Below are 11,598 nucleotides of genomic sequence, written 5' to 3'. Positions count from 1 at the left end.
GATACAATTACTCAGTAGCTTTTGCCTTGCACTTCAGTTTGTGTTTTTTGACAATTTACTTTTATGTAGCCAAGTTTATTAATCTATAAAAGCCATCAGTAATAGGTGAAATAATGTTCAAAACTGCACGTTTGTGTCCTGGCGGTTCTGCTTCTCAGTCCCTTGTCCTCCGAGCAGTAGGCAGAGTAGTGACCTGAGAATAGGGTTAAGTGGGTGATTTGTGGTGTGTTGACTTCAGTGGCTTCTCTAACACAACAACATAAATTACCTAAAAAGTTTATTCATCCTGGTGAGCTTCTTCTTCCCCTTGTTAATTTCTGAATTCTAAGTTTCTTAATTTGAAAAACTTAAGGAGCAGAAGAGTTACATTCAGTAAATACTGACATTCCCAAAGCCCCAGTTAAAGGACACTTGCGAGCCTTTCTATCTGTCAGTGCCTTTTCTCACTCACCTGCCAGTCCCTGGTGACCCAGTCTGCCCTCCTCCTGTCCCCTTCCTCCTGTCCCCTTCCTCCCTTCCTGCCTGAGCGCCCTAGGGCTGTGCCAGAGTCCTCTCCTTTGTCAACTTCTGTCCTTTTCTTCTTCTTTGGCAGTAAAAGCAGTCCAGCGCCTCTCCATGGTCACCCTGGAGCCTTTGAAAGGGGCCGATGGCAGCAGGGAGTCACCCTCCACCAGCATCGGGGGACAAGCCAGCCTTCCTTCAGCTCCGTCCCTTGCCTTTGTCAAGGGGCAATGCATGCTCATCTCACGGGCCCGCTTTGAGGCAGACATCGGTTATTCAGAGGACTTGATTGCACTATTTAAACAAATGGATTCCAGAAAATACGGTGCGTAATTGGTCTCTGTCTGATTCCCAGGATGTATAGTGGTCAATGATCTCAGGATAGGGTGTTTTACGTTATCTTTGAATATTCAAAAATGACTTCCTGGTCTGCTTCTCTTCCCTTGTTCCAGACAGCAAACACATAGTGGGGCCGTTTTGTTGTTAAGGCTTCCCAAAGAGAAGGCCCCACAATTTTCCCCATCAACTTGGTCTGTGTCTTGGTAGAAGCAGGTAAATTCCTACTTCAGTTATTTAAACCCATCTGTTTTTATTTTGGCCTTAGCAGAGCAGAAAAACAGGTTGTTGTCATAAAAATAAATAAATTTAGACAGTGGTTTTCAAACTCTGAGGGTTCATGGGAACCGCCTGGAAGGCTTGTTAAAAGGCAGACTGCTGGGCCCCACTGGCAGAGCTTATGATTCAGGAGCTCTAGGGTGGGGCCCCAAATTGGCTTTTCTCACAAGTTCCCTGGTGCTGTGGCTGCTGGTGACAGGCCCATTGTCTGAAAACGCTGGTGGTTCCCCACTCTGGCTGCTCCTTGGCGGCACTGGCTACTGCAAAAACACTGGTGCCTGGTTTTCACCCAGAAAGGCTGGTTTATTTGGTCCTAGGTGGGGCCTAGGCATTGGTATTTTAAAAAGTCTTCAGATGAGCCTAATTATTAACTAGGCTTGAAAATCACTGGCCAAAGCGATAGTTTGGCTTTATTTTTTGTGAGACTCTTCAAAAGCTCCCTGGTCAGAAGTGGCTTTAGAAATCTGGGCTCCTGGGTTTCATTTTTAGCTCGGGTCACATTGTTGTTAAAAACTACCTGGCTTTTGTGGGTGGATGTTCCCGTTCTTGAAATGGTTTTAGTCTTTTCCTTAGGCAAGTAGAAATCAAACCCTTAAAACCTCATGCCTTTGAGACATCACATTCGGACAACATCATGGAAGAAGCCCCCAGCATTACTTGCTCAACAGGAGCTCTCCTCAGGGCTTGGCCCCCTTCAGGATGAGGGTGATGCTCTTATGTGACCATCCCTTAGATGGACACAGTTGTAACTGATAAGAGCAGGGTATGGGTGAGCTATGCTAGGCCAGCCTGGGCATGAGATGAGCTGCGCACATGAGGGCCAGGATCCTTTGCTCCCTGTCCCCTCTTCTGTCCCGCTTAAGCTTGGACTGGCCCTTAAAGATAAACACGATGATCTTTGTCTATCACCAGGCTTTGAGATCACCCTCCTGATGTGGTCTGCTGTTTTGGGAGCAGGTACAGTGAAAATACTGATCCCTGATCCTGCTCACACCCAGACGCCCACAAACCATGACTGGATTCTTTGCCGCCCCTCGCATTTGTAGCTTTCCCATTGGCCACCCTGCCACTGTCAGAATCAAGCTGTTGTCTCGGTGCTAGTCCTACATTCGAGATTAGCCTGCTTTTGTTCCTCCCTCAGGTTAACCCTGGACTTCCTTACTTTTTCCCAAAACCGACTCCCTATGTCCATAGTGCTTCTTTCCCACCACCTTGATTTTGAAATGACCACACAGCACAGAATTAACTTTTGCTGCCCAGCTAGTGTTTATCAAGACCAAGCTTTCTTGATTTTCTCAAAAGGTGGATTAGTAGAGAAACTCCTCTATTTAAATAATGAGCCACTGGTGGGTAGTAAGTTGCTCCACTTTCTTAAGTTAATATTGTGTGTAATTTCTACTACATTGTACTAATTAGCAGATGACATAATTATAACAACAGTAATTCATAACTAGCTTTTTTTTTTTGAATGCTCCTTGTTTTCCAGATATACTTTTATAGACATCTTACATTCGGTTTTCACGTAATCCTCACAGTAACCCTGTGAGGAAGGGGCTGTAGTATCCTTATTTTCCAGATGTGAAACTGAGGCACAAAGATGTCACATAACTTGCCTGAGGTCACACAGCCAGTGAGAGGCAGAGCTGGGATTTGCACATAGGTAGTTTGACCACTGACCACACGCAGCTTGTTTCCCACGTATATCAGGGAGCTGTTACCACAGCCCATATCACAGAGGTGTGGGGGGCAGCTGAGGTGGTGTGAGTGACTCTCCTGGCACAGTGCCTGACATAGAGTGAGTGCCGGGTGATCATGGAAGCTACAGTTATCATCCCTGTCTTGGACGTTCGGGGCGTTTCTGACCTGCTGTGCCATTCTAGTCATGTCTGCCTGTAACACCTTTTATCACAACCCTTACAACCCAGTGTTGTCACCATCTCTGCCTGTTTCTCCTCCCGGCATACCGTGGAAACTTCAAGAGGGCAAGTACTCAATCTTATTACTGTATCCCTGGTGCCAGGTACAGGGCCTGCCACATTGTCCAGGCTTAACGTAAGTTTCTGAAGCCAGGGAATGAAGGAGTCAGTGCGATGACATAGCGAGAGGGCAGGGTGTCCCGTTTGCTTATGAATTTCTTCTCATTGCAGATGTCAAGACCAGGAAGTGGAGCTTTCTCTTAGAAGAACACAATAAACTAAGTGAGAAGCCTTCCTTGCCTGTTTTATATCATGCTATTATTAAGTTTTAATAATCTGCCTTAAATTTAATGTATTGTCAAACAATCTCCTCCTTCCTCTCCTGTGGTAACTTCAGATGCAGGGTAAGTACAGGGTAAGTAAAGGTGGGGATGTTCTTGGGCAGCCTCATCTGTGACCACTGAGACAATGGCTTTGTGACAGCCCACTCGAACGCAGGACCTCTTCTTCCACAGGGGTGAGGCAGTACTAGTAATCCTGCCTTGATAGAAGTCTTAGAAGTGAGGGTTTGTGGACTTTGGGAATCAGAGGTGAGCTGGGATTGCATAGCTTAGATGGAAGCTGCCCATTCTCCTAAGATGACCTCTGAGAGCAGGCTCTCAATTTACTTCTAGAACTAGATGATCAAGAAAGGCAGAGTCATGAGTAATGGGCTGAGTTCTGTCAGGTGCAGAGGTCAAGGCCAGGGGACTCAAGCATTTTAACAAGCACTTTGAGAATGACCAAGGGAAGGGGGTATGTGTACAGATAACTGTAATAAGAAGTAGTCAGTTTTGGTTTATCATTTTCTTCTGTATGTTCTGCTTAGATGGGGCGATCTATTTCTAATATGCCTGGAAAAGGAGGACATGGCCATATCTCAGCCTGTCCCGGAATACCGGTCCCTCATCCATCTGGCTGTAACGATTCTGCATTGGGTACGAGGCTGGCACAGCTAGGTCTCTCCTGCTTGACGGCTGAGGACTTACTGGGCCTCCCAGATGGAGGGAGGAGTCATTCGTTGGTACCAGTCAGGCCTGGAGAGACATGATCCAACCCCGGGAGCTCTGAGTCCTTAGATGTCTTGCCCATCAGGCTAGGGCTTTAAGAAAGAGGTTGAAAACCTGGGTTCTTTCCCTTTGTCTCCTTATGTGACCTCCTGTGTGACATTGGGTAGGTAATTCAACACTCCAGGTCCCATTTGTCCCTTCAGTTAAAAAAAAAAGGGGGCAGGGGGAAGATGTTTAATCCCTGTCTTCTCTGTTGACATAGGAATTACATAAAAAGGAAGGGCTTTGATTCCTTGAGCAAAACTTGCTGTGAACTACAAGATTAGGTTTGGCTAGGAGATGGTGCTGAGTATCAGTAAATGCTGGCTAAAGCAGAAAGGTTAGCTCAGGTTGATCTGGAGACTATGGCTGCTGCTATTTGGAATTTGTGATTCAGGAGGAACTATTTGGTCAAAGCTGAATTTTTGATGAGAAATAGGAGTTCTTTCCTTTTCACTTCTTTGTCTTTCAACCAAGAAACTCATAAATATGTCAGCTATAAAGGTGTTGACTTTTACGGAACAACAAAAAGCAAGATACTTACAGCATTAACAGATGAATGTAATGTTGAAAATCTATGACTTATGACTCATCCATACAGCATTATGTAACGGTTCCTAATCTTTTGTGGACCATAGACTCCTTGAAATATCGCATGAAAACAATGGATTCTTCACCCAGAAAAAAATGCACATAATGGCCATATATAAAATTTTGCACTTGATATTAATGATTCCACAGACCCTGAGCAAAGAGTTTTATTAATGGATTTAGTTTTTACATGCTATCTCGTCTTTACCGTGTCTCATGGAAGGTAAGACTGATCCTCCCCATTTCATAGATTGGAAAAAGCTTGAGTCCAAAGCTTTCCTTATTGGGAGCTTCACAGGGTCACAGTAAAGTCAGTGACAGAAATAAGAATAAAATTGCCATCTGTGTTTGTAACCTGACCCATTATCAAATTTAGAAGCAGCTCCGTGAAGTAAGAAGCCAAAGAGGGAGGGCACTGCGGAATACAGTCCCGTTTCCTGGGCAGTGGGCTCCTCTCGCTTCACCCCGAGGTCGCCTTTCTCATGTGTGAAATTAGATTATTGACCCCAAGCTAGTGAACGCGTACATATGAGAATGTCAGTGAGACTTGAGTACACGAATCCTCATTGATGAAGTAGTGAGAATCATTTTCTCTAGTAAGGCGAATCTAAGCACTTTCCTCCCCTCTCTTTTCTAAGTGTTGTGGGGACTTTTGTCCCAGTGAAATTGGCATAAGGCCTTTTGTTTTCCCCTGGCTGTCACAGTCCAGAAGGGCTCTCAACAATCTTGTCTTGTCAGCTGCTATTTGAAAACATTAGCATCTCTGCTGTGTGGCTAGTAGCATTCTGCCAAAGAGCTATTTTACAGAAATGACTTCTAGATGACTCATGAAGCTAGACAGCATGCCTGTCATCTCCCAGTAGCAAGGAAATGACAGTAGAGACAGATGTTGACAGGGAATGGTAGCTTTCTCAAACACACAGTTGGCTGAACTAGCAGCCTAGGATCTTGGAGATAGTTGGTAGGAGACATAGTGGATGTTGGTTTTATTCCTCTTAAATGGCTGAAAGAGCATAATGCTTACAAAGCACTGCATTTTACACCAGCCAGATCATCAGCCCTTTCTTAGCTTTCATGAAGTATTTGAGTTCTGAAGATCAGTAGGATTAAAATGAAAATGGTTTCTGAAAGCACATAGAGTGCTCAGTCTCCTGAAGTGTGCAGAAATCAGCATGCTCAGATTTAATTTGGAGGTATAAAACGTATTTCTGCATCAGTATGGACAGTCTATTTTATATTAAAGCTGTCAACCTTACCTAATTTCCTCTCATGGTGATTCTGTTCATAGAAACTGTTTCCAGAAATAACTGGTACTTATATTTAGTGAAGGGCAGAAATTGATTTAAATATATTGAAAATACAAAGCAATTGGAGGTAGCAGCAGATAGCTTTGTCCTGCGTATGCACATCAGTATTTGCAGTGGTAACCAACTGATGGTTGTAGCAAAAGACTTTTGGAAGACCTTGTGAGGATGTTAAGAAAACATAGGATCACACATGACCATATGGAATAGAGAACCAACAACCTTAGAATTTCAAATAATATTGGGTAGAAATAAATACACCCAGTTTTTCCTTTTTTTTTTTTTTTTTTTTTACTGGATATCTGAGGACAATTAGCCTCTTGGTGGGTTACTCTGACTCCCGAGAGCGCTATTAAAAAGGAAAAGGATAAAGAGCGATTGAAAATCTGTAAATAATAGTTGCTCTTCTAATTAGGTTTTTCAAAGGAAAATGATAAATGGGAAGAACATCTTGAAAGTTACAGCCCACAGGACAGCTGTGATTTGTAATTTAATAATTCTACTACCAGGGATCTCTAGGTCTGTCATCTTTTCTCTAAGTTTTTTACTTTTAATTCATCTCCCTCACCCCTGATAATTATGTTCTATTAATTCTTTTCTGTTTCTCTATTGAGTAAAGTTTTTTTTCTTTTCTCTTTTTTAAATTTTAAAACCAGGTGAGACTAAGTTCTTTCAAAAAGCAAGGTCAGTGCCACTAATTTGTTTTCATTTCCATGTAGATCCCAAGTAATTTATTTCTCCCACTGGGGTGAATGGCCCTAACTAAAACATTTCTCCATCGTATAGGGATCTAGGACCAGCACACTTGGAAGGAAAGTAAAGGCTGCTAAATGTAAATTGAAAGAGTCTGAGTAATGGTCACTCTAATAGTTTAGATTCTAAGCTTAGCAGGCGTTGGTAAACTTTTTTTATAAAGGGCCAAATAGTATTAATAAATATTTTAGGCTTTGTGGGCCATGCAGTCTCTATCCCAACGGCTCTCAGCTCTGCCATTGTAATATGAAAGCAGCCGGACACAGTCCGTAAATGAATGGCATAGCTGTGCTCCAGTAAAACTTTATTGAAAAACAGGCAGGAGGCCAATTTGGCCCACAAGCTTTAGACTGCTCATGTCTGCATTAGAGAATAGGTAAGGAGCTAGCAAGGAACATCCAGATACAGGATTTTTTAGCTTCTTTACCACAGAAATCAGTCCTATAAAACTCACTTCTCTCAAGGGGAGATATTTATTCTTTTATGTAAAGGGCCAAAAATGTACTTTTTTATCAGTTTGTGGCTTTCGCATAGACTCTGCCTTTTGTTGTTTTTAAACAGCACTACCGTCCTACCTATCTTCTTGGAAACACCTAACAGCTTCTCCATACAGAGCAGAGTGTTTCCTTGCCTTTTGAAAGTTGAGCACTTGGAGTTCTCTGCCTCCTCAAACATCAAAACCATCAAAATAAAACATAAGGAGAATGAAAACAAGACAAAATTTATTCTAAGACTTGCTTTTTCATGGGTCTTTCTGGACTGATTTTTTTAAAGAATATGGGTCCTTATTTTTTGAATGGGAATACTGAGATAACTTTTTAAATTTCTTTAGGGTAAAAAAAAAAAATCAGTCACAAAAATACATTTCTTTCCAGTGTTTGTGTATTATAGCAAATCAATTTGGCATTATTGCTTGCCTCTTATTTGCAGAAATTAAGGAATAGAGAAGGAAATTAGTTGTCTAAGTTAATGTACTTTGCCTAGGATGTAACTGTCAGCCCCTGATTTTCTCTCTAGTTGACCTTTTTGAGAAGATGGGGTGAAGCAGAATTTCAGTTATTGAACTGTGTTATCTCAAAGCCCTTTTTCTTTCCCCAGAGTAGGAGTGAACACTCCAGCTCATACACCTCTGTTCTTTCCAGTTGAAAGGGTACGCGACAACCTTCCACAAGTTCAGCTGGATCCCCTGCCCAAAACGCTCACCCTGGCTTTTGCTTCTCAGCTGGTGAAGACATCTCTTCATCCCACGGCAGATGTCCCAGAGGCAGACCTTTCTGAAGTGGACCCCAAGCTCGTGTTCAATCTGATGCCCTTTCAGAGAGCTGGCGTCAAGTAGGTTCTTGATCTTCCTCTCACCTTCCCTTCTCTTGCGTGAATTTCATCACTCCCCTCAAGCTGGGTTCAGGTGCTTCCCCTTTTATGAACTCTCATCTTCCACAAATACCTGGAAGAATCTAAGCATTAAACAGCCAGGTGTGCTGTTACCAAAGCCTCATTGTAACCATTGATTTCAAATTCCATGGGTTAACCAGGACTCTGATTGCAGGTATGCAGAAATCCCATTTAAACTAGCTTAATGAAAGAGGTTTCTCAGTGCATGTTGTAGAAAATCCAACATCTCTTAAGATCTCATGAGGACTCTCCCTCTCTCAGCTCTTCTTAGTTTGCTCTGTTCTCAGCCAGGTGCTCCTCAAGTGTGGCAACTAAGGCTGCCAGGGGCTTCCAGCTGTCAGTCCATCAGCTTAGCAACTACAGAAGCACTTTTTTCCTGATGAGTTTGACACTGCAATGGCTTAAGTCTGGTGCTGACATCGGAGCCAGTCACTGTGGCCTTGGAGGCTTAAAGTCTTGTTGGTTAGACTGGGTGATAAGCTCATCCCTGAAGCCAGTGGCAAGGGCCTATCCCCCAAAATACTTCGGCTGAGAGTGGGAGGTGGTGGCTCTCCAAAAGAAACTCAGGGTGCTCTTAGACAGAAAAAAGATAAACTCGTGTCATGACCTGTCCTTGTTTTCCACAGTTTCTTGGGAGAAGCAAAATGCTAGGTTTGAAGTTGCCTTCTCTTGAAAATGCAGTAGTTCAAGGAGAGGAAAGAGGAAGTCTTGATAGTCCGTCTAGAGATAATGTGTGTTAGAGCTGTTATTAGGCAGTGTGGTTGCAGACAGAGTCCTCTGCAGGGGGTGGAACCTGAGTTATTAATATCAACGGAGCTGACAAACGGAGATGGCCTGCCTGCCCGAGACCTGTTTGTGGTATTTGGCAGCAGTTTGGCTGCTGTCTCAGGCAGGATTCTGGTCTGGGTGCCATTGGGGCACAGCATGCTGTACTGTGTCCCTGTGGCCCCAGCCCTGCCTGTTACTCTTATCTCCCTTTCTCTCCTATCTCTCTAGAGAGTGCACTTTACAAAACGTCACCTTGCTTTGCCATTTCAGTCCTTCATCTGTTGAGATGTCCTTTGTGCCTTGTTTTAACCAGGCTCAGGGTGGTTTAGTTCTTGTCACCATACCTTCTGATGAGAAGAGGTTCTATTCTGTTTTTGCTGTGCGAGACGGAAAAGAAAAAGAGCTATGCGACTGGCTTATTAGCAGGTTCCTGAGCAAATGTTCAGTTTTTCAGGAATCCATGGAAAGAGGACTAGGGTTTGGCACAGGGCACCAGACATCTGGCACTCGGGGTCCTTTTTGCTTTTTTCCACTGATTCCTCATGCGACTCGAGCAAGTCGTTTTCACTGTTTGTGTCTTGATTATTTTTCTTTTTGTGGAATAGTAGTTAGGATAGAAGCACTTCCTTAGCGCTTACGATGGTGCCAAGCATTGTTTTCAGTGCTGTGTGTATTAACTTTGTTCATCTTCCCACAACGCTGTGAGGCAGGTCCCTGCTGACTGCTGAGGGCTGAGGCAGAGTGAGGTGAGGTGACGTGCAGGAAGGAGCGCAGCTGTGGAGTGGGGAGCTGGGCCTCCAACATAGTGCGGTGCACCCTTCTTCATCGGCTGTTACCCGGGGTTGTTGCACTTCAAGGGCTTTAGGATCCTGGGGCTGCCAGGGAGTGAAGAACTCGATGCTGAGGTTGGGGCTCCCTCTCCCTTGCTCCCCTTCTTTCCTGTGTCTGTCCTCTTCAGCATTTTCTGTCTCTGCCAGCTCCGTCCCTTTGCCTTTCTGTGTACTGAGCACTCTCTGATCTTCAGAAAAGCCTCGTTTTTGCCCCACCAACTCTGCTTTCCTTCCTTCCTTTCCAGGAGGACTCTCAGTAAGTGGGTGCTCCCCTCCGCAGCCCCTGGCTGTGGGCTGCCCCCCATGCCACTCCGTCCACACCCCCTGGGCCTTGCCTGCGTTAGGCTGAGGCTGACACTGACTCCTCTTACTGGAAACGTCCTCCCTTGGCTTCCGTGACCTAAAGATCTTCTAGATCTTTGCCCCACCTTTTGGCCACCATTTCACATTTTCCCTGTTTGACCTGCTCTTTTTCTTGTTTTATTTGCCTCCTAACTGGCTCCTGCTCCTTCCTCTTTGGGGAGCGAGTCTGGTGGTGGGCAGGCCTGCGCTGGCCAGTGCAGTGCCTACCTGCTGCACGGGGGGGCCGAGCAAAGCCCCTGGGAAACGTGCTGTGCTGTTGCCTGTGCTGTTGTCCTCACCGTGTCTGCTTTCAGTTTTGCCATAGCAAAAGGAGGCCGCCTGCTGCTTGCCGATGACATGGGCCTGGGGAAGACCATCCAAGCTATCTGCATAGCAGCCTTCTACCGGAAGGAGTGGCCACTCCTGGTGGTGGTACCTTCCTCTGTGCGCTTCACCTGGGAGCAGGTTAATTCTCTTTGTATTGTGATTTTCGCAGAGAAGGTTTTCCCCAATGTCAGAGCAATGAAATAATTGGAGACAGGGCCTGGGGGTCTTTAAGGATCTGTCTCAGGTAAGGGCAGGGGGAGAGATGAGGTAGCCCCCTGAGGGCAGGCTCATGGTTTTCTGAATTAGAATCAGGCTATACCTTTGGGGAAGAAAGCCAGGTAGTTACCAGCCTGGAGACTTACCTCCTCCTGTTAGCAGACACTTCCGGTACCTCTGTGTCCCTGCTAATAATACCTTTTTTCTGTAGCATACTTCATTTTCAAAATATTTTTACCTCCTTTATTTTCCTTAATCCCGTAATAGCCATGTGCAGTAGACACAATAGATAGTAACCTGATTTATAGATGAGAAAGCTGCATCTCACAGAGGTTAAGGCCGTGCTTCATGCTAGTGAGGAGCCGCCGTCCAGGACCTTGAATGGCCTCTCCTGACGTCCTGGCTCCGAGGTTTTGCACTCCGTAGAGGGTGGTGTGCGTAGGATGTTCACTGTCTGCCAGGTAACTTGATGGGTGAAGAACCTGACATGAGCACTGTCTTATCACTCACCCTTGAGCTCTTTCTACTATAAATCCAGGAATCAGAGTGGTTTTGTGAAATGAGTAAAAATCCGTATGAGCAGACTGAGAAGAAGAAGACCTAATCCATTTCCATAGCTTTTTCTAGCTTTATGCTACTGAGGTCGGCCTTTGGCCTCCTCACGGCTGGGCTTCTTCCTAAGGCCTCCACGAGCCACTTGTGGAGAAGAGGCAGCTCCACCTGCTCCTGGTCAGCCTGATGCCCAGACGTGCCGTTCTAAGTGAAGAAAACAGTGAAGAAAAGGCAAAAAACCTAAAAAATGTTATCAAAACAATACTTTGTTCTTTTTCTGTCCTTGAGATCTGAATTCTGCCAATGCCTGTAGAAAGTAGTTATTCAATGCATATTTTGTGTGTTAGATTCCTACAGCACCCTCAGAAATTGGAGGCAAGAGTCAGATAGTCAGACGGTTACC

The 11,598-nt window shown here is 44.8% G+C and overlaps 1 protein-coding gene across 1 annotated transcript in view; it reads left to right on the top strand.

Annotated features, from left to right (window-relative positions):
• Window positions 1-10,565, top strand: part of SMARCAL1 (SWI/SNF related, matrix associated, actin dependent regulator of chromatin, subfamily a-like 1) — a gene marked incomplete at its 3' end in the record, with an annotated part of 17,680 nt that extends 7,115 nt beyond the window's left edge. Inside the window, exons 5-8 of the mRNA XM_012651455.1 lie at window positions 593-826; window positions 3,264-3,314; window positions 7,911-8,100; window positions 10,415-10,565. Of these exons, the coding sequence (XP_012506909.1) occupies window positions 593-826; window positions 3,264-3,314; window positions 7,911-8,100; window positions 10,415-10,565 (626 nt within the window). The remainder of the gene's footprint in view (window positions 1-592; window positions 827-3,263; window positions 3,315-7,910; window positions 8,101-10,414) is intronic.
• Window positions 10,566-11,598: the final 1,033 nt, after the last annotated feature.

The sequence above is a fragment of the Propithecus coquereli genome, unplaced genomic scaffold (assembly GCF_000956105.1).
Source record: "Propithecus coquereli isolate 6110/MARCELLA unplaced genomic scaffold, Pcoq_1.0 Scaffold357, whole genome shotgun sequence".
Lineage (NCBI taxonomy): Eukaryota > Metazoa > Chordata > Mammalia > Primates > Indriidae > Propithecus > Propithecus coquereli.
This window is presented reverse-complemented; position numbering and strand designations above follow the sequence as displayed.